The sequence below is a fragment of the Chamaea fasciata genome, unplaced genomic scaffold, assembly GCF_029207755.1.
Source record: "Chamaea fasciata isolate MVZ Bird 193981 ecotype frontalis unplaced genomic scaffold, bChaFas1.0.hap1 SCAF_2, whole genome shotgun sequence".
NCBI lineage: Eukaryota > Metazoa > Chordata > Aves > Passeriformes > Sylviidae > Chamaea > Chamaea fasciata.
The window spans coordinates 28,281,421-28,296,575 of NW_027094087.1; the positions used below are offsets into that span (position 1 = coordinate 28,281,421).

The 15,155-nt window shown below is 41.2% G+C and overlaps 1 protein-coding gene across 3 annotated transcripts in view; it reads right to left on the bottom strand.

The window, feature by feature from the left end:
* The window catches only part of CASR (calcium sensing receptor), a 74,237-nt gene that overhangs the window by 40,428 nt on the left and 18,654 nt on the right, over positions 1-15,155 (bottom strand). For 2 of the 3 annotated variants that reach the window (XM_066175511.1, XM_066175509.1), the window contains exon 2: positions 700-1,137. In XM_066175511.1, the coding sequence (XP_066031608.1) occupies positions 700-884 (185 nt within the window). In that variant the 5' untranslated portion in view covers positions 885-1,137. Of the gene's footprint in view, positions 1-699; positions 1,138-1,259; positions 1,340-15,155 lie in introns of those variants that run through there. The other variant, XM_066175510.1, reaches the window with a different exon arrangement.

A 15,155-nucleotide genomic window follows, 5' to 3' on the forward strand; every position in this document is an offset into this window, starting at 1 on the left:
GCTTGTAATGTTAAAAATTCTTCACGTTTCATCATAAAAATGTCTACACTTAAATAATAAGAGAAATTGTTTTCATGTGCATTTCGTACTCCAAGGTTAACTCCCAAACACTTAAGACAAAACATAGATATGTTGTTTACACAAAAGAGAAGAACTCTCAGTGTGGAAAGCCTGGGCTCAAGTTTGGGACTTTTACAAAGTCCTAAAGAGACATTTATGTGTCATTCACTGGGATTTTTCAAAAGTTGTGACATATCTCACCTTCACCTATTCACTTGTTTAGGCAACTTAACAGTTTGTAAAGTCTTAGAAGATGACAGGCAGAACTAGACAAAAAATTGATTTCTAAATTATTTGGCCATGCATTACTTTAATCAAATGAACTAAAGAGCACTATTGGTAATTTTCTGTCTTGCTAGGGAAGTAATTTTCAGATACTATTCAAATGTTCCCAGTGAATGTCCAGATAGATCAGTATATTAATGCTTTGGCAGCCTCAGGTAGTACAAAGACTGCCCTCTTTTCATGTCCAAATAGTATTTACGTTACTGTTTAACATACACACTTGTTTTTTCCATTATTTACATCATACCTTCCAGCTGCAAGCATCAGATTACAGACCATATTTACACAATTTAAAGTCAAGAAATTTGAAAACTTCCCCACCAAAACCTTTTATTTTGCCTTTTTTCCACTTACCTTATACACTCCACTGATTCTGGCCTTGATTTTAGATCCTGGTCTTTAGCAGCCACTCCAAAATGAATGGGGAACAATCCTCCAAGAATAATATCTCCCTTCTTCTGTGCCCGTTGGTTTGGCCCATAGGCAGAAGTGTTCCAGGTAAACAGCAAAAGAATCAAGCAGCAGCTATATGAAGTCATTGTTCCTCTTTTCACCAGGGGGTTATAGGATGCAAAATTGGAAAAGATGATGTAAGAAAGAAGATGTCAAAGCTTTTCCTTTCCTTAATACAGCACAGAGAGGATTTGGGGCACATGTTGGCAGGGAGATAAGCAACAAGGCGGGAGCCACAGTGCTGGTGTTTCTCCCTCTGTCTTCTCCATTGCAAAAAAACAATTCAGCTGTCCTTCTTCCTTCATAACTGAAGCATTATGGAGAGCCCATCTCTGAGAACTGCAAGAGAATTGAAAAGTGATTCCAGCTATACACCAGGATCCCACATTGCCATGATAGTTCTGCTTTGTTAAGCCAAGCCCTCAACAGGACCCTGAAACTGCCCCCACTCAACAACCCACCTGGGACATATCACACCCTGGGCAAAGTCATCCAGGCACCCTGGTGACACAGCCACACCTCCTCAAACAATGTCAGATGCCTGATTCTCTGCCACATAACTAAGGTGGGTTGCTTAATTTTCCTATGGTTCTGTGTGACTCTGGTCATAGCAGATGCTATAAAACCTGTGATCTGATCGGTGTCCATGAACAGAGCACACTGTGAGACTTGGGTGGACAAGTGGGGAATAAAGAAGCATCAAACACAGTAAGAATCAAGCCTTTCTCTTAAGCAAATAACCATAATAATCTTTTGGCGTTGGTCCATCTTCTCCTGTCCACCGATCATTCTTAACCCTCTAACTTTGAACTTATCCTTGCTAAAAATAAAACCAGGTCACCAGAAAGAGTTCTTTTGCATTGACAGGAAGAATGAATTCCAGGGAAACATTTGAAACCAAGGTACTTCTTCATAATGAATCATGAAGACTTGAAAGGTTCGGCAATCATGCCATTGAAGGCTTAGCTATAGCAGTCTTTGAAGTCTGTTTCCTGGGGATGAAAAATACTGCAGCTTCTCCATGCTCAATACATTTTCCCTGCAGCACATCTACAGGCCTCCCAAATGAAGAACTAACTTAATTATGGCACATATAAATGGCTATGGCTACAGGAGAGGAGATAGCACAGAAAATTCACAATGAACAGCCTTCCAGGCTATTTGAAACAGCTCTAAAAGCCAGTAGTAAGAATCTGAAGTTAGTCAAATTTAGAGTAGAAGCTAGGCAGACATCGTTAATCCTGAGGACAATTAATTTCTGAAGCAAGTAATCAAGAGTTTTTAAGTGCTGAGAACCTTTTTATGAGGCTGACTTATTATCACTAAATGCAGCTATATGGGTTTGATCTTCACCTAGGTCAAATACAGAGCAGCTGCGGGGAAAAACTGTGATCATGAGGCTTCTTCTGGTAGCCAGTCTGGATGATCATGCATACTGTATGACCACCAAGCACGTGGAACTATTTCATACATTTTCACTACAATGAAGGTTCGGATGCAGCAGTCAATGAGAGAGGAGAGACAAAGCTCCTGTTATCATGTCTCTGTGGTCACTGCACTTAGCTGCGCAGACACTGCAATTCTCTGTGGCAGGTCCACTCTAAACTGTTCTTTGGCCCTGGCTTGAACAAGTGCATTTTTATTGGCAAGGGCAAAAAAATCTTTGGCTAGATATCAAGATATGTCTAGGTATTGGCATGTGGCCCTTTGACTGCTGGATGATAGAATTTTAACCAGAACCAGGATTAGTAGGGGGCAGAGCAATGCAAGGAGTGAGTGTCATGAAGTGTTTTGGGTTTGATCTTTTCTGGCAGATGGATGGTGGTTTTGGCTTCTTCAGTGCCCAACAGAATCAAGAACAAAACACTTTTCCATATTTTAGTTAGATAAATGTCATCTTCCTCCCATCACCTGTGATTTCCAGAAAGATACAAACACTAGTGAAGTGCTGATACAGTGCCCTGAGGTGAGGACCAGCACAGGTAGGGCCAGCACTTAGGGGTGAGACACTTGAAACAGGGAGAGTAATTTCTGAAGAGACACTGCAAAGACACGGGATGGTCTGAATAATGCTCTTTGGCTCAGCTCATCCCCTCCCTCTGGGATGGCAGGGACCTGGGGGACTGCATGCTCTGACAGGTGCTGGGATGCTGTCCCTGGAGTCTGGGCAAGGAACCATGTGTGGGACTCAACCAAGGTGGGATGGGGTCAGTAACTTCCCCCTCTGCTGTGGGAAGACCACAGCTTGCTGATTTACTAGTCAATTTTTCTGCTTTTACTTTAATAAATCTTTCTTTTGCCTTTGGGGTTATTCATTTATGAAAAAGGAAAATGTTTCCATCAGCAGCAGACAGGCTATATAATTTAGTTTGCTGGGTTGCTGTGGAGGGGTTTGGGCTGGTGCCAGAGAATATTTAGGAACTCTTCACCAGAAGACAGTGCATGGCTGAAGTATGTAAAAAAGTAAAATTCACATTCTTATTTCTCTTTTCTCACAGCAAACTCAAAACATCCAAACTGGTAAAATACAGTAAATTTTAAAACAGCATTTACAGCACTTAGTAGTCCAAGTTTTCATCCAAGAGCATGAAAATGGAATAGACAATGAAAACAAAATTATTCATTCATGGTATAAGGCACTAGTTGATATCTCCCTGAATAATTTGGAACTAGCAGTTCTCAGGGACAGGACACAGAACTAAAGTAACATCGGAGGTGATGTCTGGGAACAAGATGGGTTGTGCAGATTTAAAGCACACCCCTGAGGCAGCAAACTGAGGGATAAATGTCCAAAGATGCACTGGCAAAAAGCAAACTAAGTGTACACGCAGCTCCTCATTAATCTCAGTGTCTAAATTTACAACTCTCCATACCTAAATTTCAGCTATAGCTGGAAAACCAAACTCAGCTAATGGGAGACAGAGGACTCTTAGCTGCTTGCAAGTGCCCTGCACACCTGAAGATGAAAATATTTGAAGATACTGATTTCACAATGAACAACTGTGAACTTGCTGCCAGTGCCCCAGATAATATCCTCTAGTATCAACTTCTGTTGTGGCAAGTTTTCCTTCAGTTCTCTTTTCTTTAATTAGATTATGAGCCTCTTCCTTATTAAAGGAAAGCATTACACAGCCAATGATTGAATTACCTGCTGATGTATGCTTCCAGACATAAAACTTAGCACACTACAGGTGGAAATTGTACTACTAATAGAACAAATTACTGTGGTCCTGCAGTTTTCAGATAATAAATAAAAAAGGATTAAATTAACAAGCAACTGAATTAGGATGAAATCCATTGCTATATTTTTCCTTTGCAAATGTTTTTACATGTAAAACATTATTTAGTAATAGCACATAAATTCCTTGATTATGAACTCTTCAATGCAGAGCACCTTTTCCACGTACATATAATCAGCCAATAAGATTCCATAAAATTATTTTTGCAAGAAAAATATTTAAAAAACAGTAATTTTTTTTTGGACTTCGCCTGATTTTTAATCTTTCTCCCCTCTTAAAAATAATTCTCAATAGTTTTCCCACTCTGTTTAACTATCAGACATTTTGATTCTGAACTGTCTTGGAAGAGAGCTTCTAAGCTTCCATGAAGGAATTTGAACGGGTTTCAGGAACAGAACGAGCTATCAGGCAACTATTGCCATGGCAGGAACAGTAGCTAAGGTGGGGAGGGATTGTACCCAGCTACAGCTGTGGGTATTTGAAAAGCTTGCAGCAATCGGCACCATTTTGCCAGCTGAATTAAAGTTTTAGTTGTCAGACTAAATCAGGCAGAAAAGACGAAATGTTCAATAAATCTTTGGATTTTTGGGTGAAAGGAAGTGGAGTGGCACACTCATGGCATGCATTACTTATTGAGTAATTATTAATCAAACAGTAACTAACCACAACTCCCAACAGCTGCTGCTGAGGTACATCTAAGAGCTGGCATGGGAAGAATCTCAAGGGACCATGAAGCTGCCCTTTAGCCCAAGAAGGGCTCAGCAATAAAAGTGCAGTTCCTGGCATAATTTCTCTAAAACCTTGTCAGGAGGAAAACCAATCAGACACTCAAGTCAGCCTCCTTCAATGCTTCTCTGCTCTTACCAAAGAAAATGTTTTCTCTCATCTAACTTCAGTGTTTTCTGTTACAACTTAAGCCTGTCTTCTTCTCTCATCTACCACATGAAGGCCAGTGCCTCCCTGCTCATAATCACCTTATTTGGGATTTGATTCACCTCCCCTTTTGCACTTTTTTTTTTTTACACCAAGCAAATAAAATTCTTTTTTTTCATAGAGATGCTTTCCTGAGCTCAGATTATTCTTGTTTCATTCCTGTGGCCTCTCTCCAGCATGTCTCCACATTTAGTGCAGACCAGTGCCCAGAAATTGACACAGTGTCCTTGTTTGGCCCCTACAAGCACTGACCAAATTAGTAGAATTACTTTGTGTGTCTTGCAGGCTACAGCCCTGTTTGTACATCTCAGCATGGCATTTGTCTTTTTTGGAACAGCATGCTATTGTTAACTTATGGTAACTTATCAGCTAAACACAAAGCAAAGTTCAGCATGTTTATATTCACAAGGCCATGAAACCTCACAAGAAATGATCATTTTCCAAAAGCTTTTCCCTCACATTTAGTTCAAAGGTACAACCTGCTAAATTTCACATGATCATCCTGGACACCAACAAGGAACCAGTACAGACAAGCTCAATTCAGTCATCTGGGATGTTTTCACAGCAGAGAGCTGGGGAAGATTCCTGCTTACAGCAGTGGAAAAGGGCTGTCCCAGACCCAAGAAGATCCTGGCCTCCCACATAGCAGGTTTGTTCTGCTTCTGGGAGACCTGGATGACCCAAGGAAGCTAAAGAATGGCACTTCAGAGGGCAATGGACACAGCATATCAGTCTTCACACTTCTAAGACCAGACCAGACTTCTGGTGCTTGGGTACCATGACAATATGAGAAACAGTAAATTGTTCACATTTGTCACCAGAGCAAGCACTAACTCAACCTTCCTGCACCTCTTTGGACAAAATGAGGGACAAGTGCATCAAAGATGCAACCAAAACCAGAATGCTGGGATGCTGAAATGGTGGAGCGCTGCTTGCATTTTGTGGAGTTAAATTGCTCCATCTTAAAACAAGGCAAGTGTCAACTGAAAATTTACTACAAAGAACTTTTTGCTTATGCAGAAAAAGACATTTCTTACACAACACACTGCCTAAAATAGGGAGATTTCTATCTGGACAAATAGCATGATTGAGAGATGGAATCTCAGCCTTGGAAAAATCTGGAGATTCCAGATAAATGTAGAGAAAAATACAGATCTAGAATAATTATTCTGTTCTAAAAACACTACTCACACACTTGGTTTTGAAGTAAATAAAAATGTGAATTCAAGAGCTTTAACCAATAAAAAAATCTTACAAAATCATCAAGACCATCAAGGTCACCAGGACAGTATTTCCATGCCCTGCTATTAGCTTAAGGGCATGTTATCTGTTACAGACAGTATTTTTCTGGCAGAAATCAAGATGGTAATATACTATTACACTACAGTAAATGTATGTTAAAAATGATATATTACAGTCTCACCTGGCATTGCAAAAGCTAAGAGGTGGCCAAAACCACAGCATGCAAATCAGCCACAGTGAGATGCTGAAGCTCATACATAACAAGACTTGGCCAGTTCAAATGAAAAAAGCCATATACTTAGCACTGGGAGGAAGAGACTGCAGGAGCAACTAGGACTTGAAAGAACTTAGTCTTGTCATGAAAAATCTTGTTCTAGAGTAACGTTCTCAATTCTCCAGGAAAAACTAAATACTAAAAACAACACAGTAAACCAGGAAATTGTAACATTTAATTCTGCTATGTCTGATATACCCAACATTGTCAAGTTTGTCTGAGAGTTGCCGTTAAGGTTTCCAGAGTTTTCGTATCTATAACATTATTTTTTATGTAGCAGCTAGATATTTATCTTTCCTTTACTCCTAAGGTCATATACTGGTGTCTAAATAATAAAGAGTCTACTATGAAAGTGTGGAGTCCTACCCTGATGTGTTTAGTGCTACAAAATACCAGAGTGACAGAAATATGCCTAGAATATTACTGCTGGTACTCCGCTCAACACAGAAACTTGAGATCAAGGTAGCCTAAAATATTAGAGGCTGATGTCCCAGACTCTGGGGAACTGCAGATATGGAAAATGGAACCAGGAATAAGCAGAAGACTTTGTTTCATGGAGTCTCAAACAAATCTGGTTGTAGCAACAGCAGTCAAAAGAGCTTTAGTCCCTGACTGTTGCACAACCAGGTAAAAATCCAAACTTGCCCACAGGCAGCATTTACTGTGTGTGGATTTAATGTGGAATTATGAGGCCTCTGCTCTCCCTCCCACTTCAGCACAGGCTCACAAAGTGCACACAATCCCATGTCAAACTATGTATCTGTGCTTACACAGATTTGTAGCAACCACCTTTCCATCAGGACTGTTCCTGGCTTTGGGGTTCACGTGACATTTCTCTAATAACTTGCATCAGTATCATGTTCAATATCCCTGATCAGTGGGATTTGGGATGCGATATCCCTTTGTGGAAATAATTCTGTGTTTGCTGATGGGAGGAAGCAAAAAAAACCAGAAGTGGCAATAGAAAATTCCTTAGAGACTCATTGGATGCACTCAGCGAACACCATTAGCAAACACAGAGCAGTAAGTGGTTTTTGAGTGGTGAGTGTTTGGTAGAAACCCGTGTGGAGGGTGACTTACGCCTTTGGAGTCATTTCTTCACAGGTGTAGCTGTAAGTCAGGCTAAGAAGCAGCTCCAGGAACCTCACAGGTGTGACTGGTTTTGCTCCTCTGAAGGGTTTAAGTGTTTTCTGCAATAATAACTAATGCTCATTTCTGCAAGCCATATCACAAACCTCTGAAACAAATACTGAAAGGGAATAAGACAATTCTACAACTCCTCATCTTTCCTGTGCCCTCTTCAGTACAAGTGTGAAAAGTGCATGTGTATACACATCCAAGGGAACATTGGAATGCGCGAGTTTATCAAGGCATCTTGGACAAGAAACAACCTGTGACAAATTCACTGGAACTGCTAAGACATGCTAAAGAGCTACAGCACCAAAGAGGATCCATGCAGAACAGATGGGTTTGGAGGAATTGCCAAGTCCTAGGGAGTTCCAAAACCACAGCAGCCCATCTGCAGCCTTTTGGGAAATTGCCATAAACCCACCGGTTATTGATTACTCTAATTTATGCTGGAAGCTGCATTGGACCCTTGAGCAATCTCAGATTTAGAGACTACAGGTACCAGGGAATCCATCTTGCCTACATCTTAAAGGTGTCCTGTTTTGCCTCTCTATGTTCCAGATTCTGACCTTCTGTTGCTGTACCATGGTTTGCTAACTTAGTTGTTTCCTACCTCGCCTGTTAAAAAGCCCATTTTATCAATTGTTTAAAGTGGATGAAAAGATGTCTTTGATATAATACCAATCTACAGGCTTCTTGGTAGTTTGAATGATTTTTGTCATTATATATGGAGGAGATTAAGGGAGACCCGTAGGGGCTGCAATAAAATAGAATGTGAAATACTTTCCTAAGCTAATATTTTTTATTAAATTGATTTCTCTGACTTTCCTTGCTCCTAAAGAATGTATCAACCATGCTAACCATGCTAATGAGTGTGCATTTCAGCCAGAGATACTGTACACCATCCTATATTTTTGGGATGTGACTAGATCCTCCTGAACAGATGGAAGAAGAATGCCTGGGGGCTACTCTGGAGAATGAAGACAATCTACATCGTTGTGGCATAGTGCATATGACACTGGGATGTGGTTTGTGAAATTTGAGTTGTTCAGATTTTGCCTAAAGGTGAAACAGCCATGCACTCATCCTGTGTGCTTCACAGGGCACCTGCATAACGTACATACATTCCAGCATCTCAAGCAAGCCTTTCCTGAACACCCAATGCAGCAGCTTTGCCAGCAAGTGTCAGCCAACTGAATTGCTCTTAGCTCCTGATTTGCAGAATTTATCTTTTCTATGTGTCTGACCTTAGGACGCAGAGAAGTGTTAACAGGTGCTGTGTTCAGAGCCAACAGAAGTGAAGTCCACCACTGTGAAATGACCCTGGATAGGTAACCGGGAAGTTTCTTCATCTCTCCCAGCTTTTAATCTATCTTCTTCCTCTCTTATAAGAAACATCTCTGGGGCTGACAGAAGGACTGAATCCCCCTAGCAACTGAATCCTCCTATCCCTTTTTCCTTGCTCAGCATGCCCATAAAACAACGTGATTGTGTTATGCTCTTTGCATAAACCCACTTTTTTTAAGATGAGCTTTTCTACAAGACAATTTTAAAAGAGTTTTCAGCTCAGTTCTTTAATATCAAAAAATGCCAGTCAAAGGACACAGTTTATGAAACTGTTGCAATAGTCTGTCTGGAAAGAATTAGGAGGAACTATCATTGTTATCAACTCCTGGATGCTCTATACCTTACATTCCTCTCTAATTTTTGTCTCTCTTTCATCTCTTTAGAAAATAATAGGTTAGAAGGACTAGTCACCAGGATAGGACATCTTGCACTGCCTGGTTTTTTTCTGTTCTACATTGTGAGGCAGAAAAGAACAGAGAAAGGGTCAGGGAGGTGCCGAAGCAGTCAGTCAATTGTGAGTAGCTAGAATTAAAATGACACAATCTAGTGGAGTGTTATTCAAAAGACATGTCACACTTTTTGATTGGCCAGCATTAGATCTGCTGGTTAGCAAACCAAAAGGTCAGGGAAGATGAAATATCAGAAAAAGAATACTCAAATAAGGCAATGCATAATTATCTTTCTGTATTTCTCTCCGTTAATCAACCAGTTTTTGATCATTCCTCTACAAAACAGCAAGAGACCATGTAAATAAACATGAGAAGAATCTGATTTGTATCAGCAAAATTCCCATTTCCATTATGATCCAACAGGATTACGTGCAAGCCCCTAGAAATGTCCATCTGTCTTTAAAGGGCAGCTTTTAAATAAACTGGGATAACATGTTTCTGATTACAGTTTGGTATGGGTCTGTTGGAAGTGGTGTGGGGAAGGACCCTTGACATGATACCTGCCCCTTTATCCTGCCTGGCTGGGCAGCCACAGGTCAATTACTGTGTCTGAGACTTTGCCTCCCAAATTGTAACAGTGTCGAGAAATAATTTTAGAAACGTATGGTGACTGTGCTTCGTCTGTGTCAACAGATGTCAAACTGAGTATCAGCTGAATCAAGGCTGATTCAGGCTTTTCTCTAGCAAGAAAATAAAATACAGATCTGAGAGCTGAACACTTTTTCAAATCCAGCTTTGTCAAATTGCTTATAAGGGGAAAACATATTCTGCTTAGTAATTTCTTTTAATTTTACTTGATTTTATTTTTAAAAAACATCTGCGCTTGAAGTCAAATGCTTTATTTGATAACTTTTTTTTTCCCTGCAGAATCCTCAGTGAACCAAACAATAAGGACAACTGTAGTTCTGAGCCAGTCTCAACATAAATCCAATTCAGAAAAAACATTTAAGTATGTGCTCAACTTTAGTGAGACTTGTCTCAAATGAAATTTAGTAGATTCTAAAAGCTTAGCATGTATTTTAGTGGTTTGCTGAATCAGAGACTAAAGTAGCCTCTGGCTGGTTGCTTCTTTCTCATTTATACTATTATTGAAAACAAATAAACACTTCCTTTGTGTTGGATAATTTATTTTTATACTGAGTCCAACATGATATATTAATAAATTCTTATGGATTTTTGTGGCCTTTTTTTCCTAATTCATTCTCTTATATTTCTAGTTTTTCACTGTCACAGGCTGCCTTTTCTTTTTCCTTTCCTTTTTTTTTTTTTTTTTTTTTTTTTTTTTTTACATTTTTCCATTGCTTATTTTCTCTTCATTAAGATTTTCTGAACGGAATAATTATTGTTCCTTCTCCAGTTTTCTTCTCTCTCCTCCTTTCATTCTAATACCAAAACATTCTTTTCTATTTTTGTATTTCTTTTGCCTGTACACGATGTGTAACCTCTTCCTGTTAGAGAAGGCAGGAGTGAATAGGGTCTCCAGGAGAAGAAAACAGATTTAATGTAAAGGCAGTCTTGGAAAGGTCATCAGAAATATTGAACTCTAGCAAGGACAGGAGTTCTGCTAAACCCATAAAATCATTAAAATAGAACAGTGAAAGGCACAGAAGAAATTCAAGAATAGAACTCCAAGGGTGAGAGGAGGCGAGTTATGGGCACAGACAAGCACATGTCCCACTCTAGTCCTACAGCGAGAGAAGGCAAGTTTTGCTGGGTTTTCTTTGCAGAGCTGGCTTGTGCTAGCATGTCCCATGGAATGGGGCAAAGGGAGGAATATAATACTGTACGTTACACACTGACCCCTGGAATAGGAACAGTGACCCTCATCTGCCTATGCAACATGCTGGAAGATCAATGTGATATGCCAGAACTTGTTTATCAGTTATGGTTATTCACTTTATTCACCCAAGAAACGCTGGCTGGGCCTGTGGGGCTGCACTTTGTGGCTGCAGATGTCAGTAAAATGATACCACAGACCCATTATACGCAGCCAGTACTGGCAAGTAGCAACACCAATGCAAGCAGGCAGTATTGCTCTCCCCTATTGCACCACCTGCCCTCTTCATGGATACATCATATTATTTACAAGTTTGCAGGAAGCAAACTTTCCACAATGATTTGTAGAAGATGGAGTGGACGAGTGTAAATACTTTTCTCGATTTTTTACAGAATTCATCTTGAACTCTACAGATGCATGTTATCTGCCCTATAATATAAGAGGATGCTGGAAATCACCATCCAGATTCAAATCACAGTCCCTTCGGTATAAGAACCAGCCCCCAGCAGTATCCAGTGATGCCTGCTTCAAAAATGGTGTGTTAGAAAATCACAGGGCTAGTGTCTAATAAAGGGCATGCTCCACTAGCTAGCAGTTGATTAATGTCCTAAGCAAATAGGACAAAGTTTTATGAAAACCAGCCTTAACTTTATAAAAGAAAAAAAAAATCAAACACTCCCGTGAACAAGATATTCCCCTACTGGAATTTTCCTGTCACTCTCCTCAGCTGATACAATCACCGAAGGTGTCACTGTGATTTTTTACTGCAACACTATTGGAGGTCATCAGGAGCTCCAAAGAGTCATCAAAATACATCTTGAACCCTCACCTTAGTTTTCTCCAGCAACTTCTGGCAGTTTAGGTTAAACCTCTGTGATGACTCAATTAACCAAATCAGCTGAATTTGGCACTGAGGAAGACCAGGACCGTGGCACTTGCTGGGGAGACCTCCCAGGTCAAAAGCATGCTCTTTTAGACTAGCACCTCAAATAACTAAATCCAAAGGAGCATGTCTAATAATGCTCAAGTGTGGGCTTCTTTTGACTACATGTATCTCAACAGGTCCACTATAATACTTTTAAATCAGAAAAAGGCTAGGAATTGTATCTTTCTCACTTCTAGATTTATTTAGTTGGTGAAATTAGTATTACTACTGCCACATTCTTCAGGAACTTTCATATGATTTAGCTGGTAACTATGGTATTGCTCAGTGAGGGTAAAGACAGCAGAATTCAAGTGAAGGTAGGGACAAGCAAAGCTATTAAGCTTCCAAAATAACCTGTATTCACAGCAAAGGACTTCATCCATTATCTTCATTGTACCAAAATAAAATTCATAAGAGTGCATGTGTTATTTTTCTTTCAGCACACAACAACTTATGTTCATGAAACAGCATATGATGGAAAATTATCATATTTTCTGGCAAAGCTCCTCTCTGAAATAAAGCAGGGGATCCCAGGCTTTAATGAATTTAATTGCTTGGCTTTGTGTCCTCCGCCTTTCCAAATAGGGCCTGCTCCCATTGTGTTAGATACTACAACATAATTTAAAAATAAAAAAAAAAAATTTTTTTCTTAAAGTTCATAATTTAAGCATGACTGGTGAGGAATACCAGAGCTTCAGGGGAGGAGAGATGACCTCCTCGTCTGCATCATTTCCATATCCAACACAGAGTTCCCAGCAGCTTGGGAATAGAAGCAAATACAGGGTTTGTGCTATGGGAAGAACTGAGGAGCACCCTACCTTATTGCACAAACTGGCATGATACGAATGATTGGAAGCTCTCAGCTGGATAGGGAGCCTGGATGCTGGAATATCAGCTGTCTGTCAGGAGAGTGCAATTGCCCACTACAGACCTAAGGGCAGGGAGGCAGCTCTTGACCAGCAAGCAAAAAATTAATACCAGAGCTACCGGAAGATATGTGAAAGCTTTCATGGTCTTCAAGGCCCGTTCTGCAACGCAGTTCAGAAATCAGAAGACACCATGGCCACCCACCTCCTCTGTGCATCCCTGAGAAACACAACTGTATTAATCGACCACTTCTCACTAACGATGTGGCCACTTCTCGTTAACACAGACCTTTTAAAAATAATATTCTTTTATTGACTTCTCTCTCACTCCTTTTTGAAGGTGATCTTTCTGGAGCAGAAAAACACCTGGGGTCACACTCTGCTGAGCCCCAGCCACCTTGCCTGCCTGCCAGCTCTGCAGCTCTGTGTGCTTCATCTCCGGGACGACGGTGTGACTTTTGGAGGCTCTATGCCTCATTTAGCCGTGGTAATGGCCTAATTGGGTTGGAAAAATGCAGGAGCATGATAAAGAAACAGCTCTGCTGTGCTTATTTCAGCAGGTGGAAAAAAAGAGAAGGGGAGGGGAGGGGAGGGGAGGGAGGGGAGGGGAGGGGAGGGGAGGGGAGGGGAGGGGAGGGGAGGGGAGGGGAGGGGAGGGGAGGGGAGGGGAGGGGAGGGGAGGGGAGGGGAGGGGAGGGGAGGGGAGGGGAGGGGAGGGGAGGGGAGGGGAGGGAGGGGAGGGGAGGGGAGGGGAGAGGAGAGGAGAGGAGAGGAGAGGAGAGGAGAGGAGAGGAGAGGAGAGGAGAGGAGAGGAGAGGAGAGGAGAGGAGAGGAGAGGAGAGGAGAGGAGAGGAGAGGAGAGGAGAGGAGAGGAGAGGAGAGGAGAGGAGAGGAGAGGAGAGGAGAGGAGAGGAGAGGAGAGGAGAGGAGAGGAGAGGAGAGGAGAGGAGAGGAGAGGAGAGGAGGAGAGGAGAGGAGAGGAGAGGAGAGGAGAGGAGAGGAGAGGAGAGGAGAGGAGAGGAGAGGAGAGGAGAGGAGAGGAGAGGAGAGGAGAGAGAGGAGAGGAGAGGAGAGGAGAGGAGAGGAGAGGAGAGAAGAGAAGAGAAGAGAAGAGAAGAGAAGAGAAGAGAAGAGAAGAGAAGAGAAGAGAAGAGAAGAGAAGAGAAGAGAAGAGAAGAGAAGAGAAGAGAAAAGAGAAGAGAAGAGAAGAGAAGAGAAGAGAAGAGAAGAGAAGAGAAGAGAAGAGAAGAGAAGAGAAGAGAAGAGAAGAGAGAGAAGAGAAGAGAAGAGAAGAGAGAAGAGAAGAGAAGAGAAGAGAAGAGAAGAGAAGAGAAGAGAAGAGAAGAGAAGAGAAGAGAAGAGGCAAAGTAAAAGGCAAACCCACCAAACCCATATTTTCTACCTTGACTAGATATTTATGTGTGTAGTTTTATTTATAATGGAGCATTATGCTGACTAGATCGGCTGGTGGCAGGATTAAAGTGTCAAATGAAGGAGTACCAGAAGAGGGCCAGATTGGATAAGCATTTCCACTTCCAGTAATTTTCTACAGCAGCTGGCCCCCTACCAATAGGGCTTCATTCCATCCCCACTTAGTTCCTAGTAAGGTCTGAGATAATGTGTGCTCTTATTATCTAAGTGGGAGGGGAAAGGTGAGTGAGAGAAAAGGTGAGAGGAAAGGCAGGTGCCAAGAGTGACTATTTCAGGAACAGCAAAGGAAGCAGCTCATACCACAAGCCAAATGTCCATTCACCATTTCTCAGCCATGACATCTCACTTTCTCCTCTCCTGGGAGGAGTCTTGCTACCCACCCAAAGAAAACCATCCTATCCTCTTTTGAATTATTCCATTTTTTTCCTGGCTTCCCATAAACCACTCAAAGAATGAAATGCTACCCCTTGCCTCAGAAAATCTCAGAAAAAGAGAAAGAAATATAGACCCTTTTATAAGTTTCAAAAGGTGAGGAACCTCTTTCTTTAGGGATCTGCTCTTCAGCAACAAGAAGAGTGCATGACCAGGGGAATGAACCAGATTTCCCTTCACCTAAAGTGATAAACCAAACAATTTATTTCACAGTAGAAAGGAAAGCCTTCCCTTTGGATGTTTGTTTTTTTTTTTTTATGAGCTCTCATCATCCCCAACAAGATCCCAGGAATTTACCTGACTTTGTTTCCTCC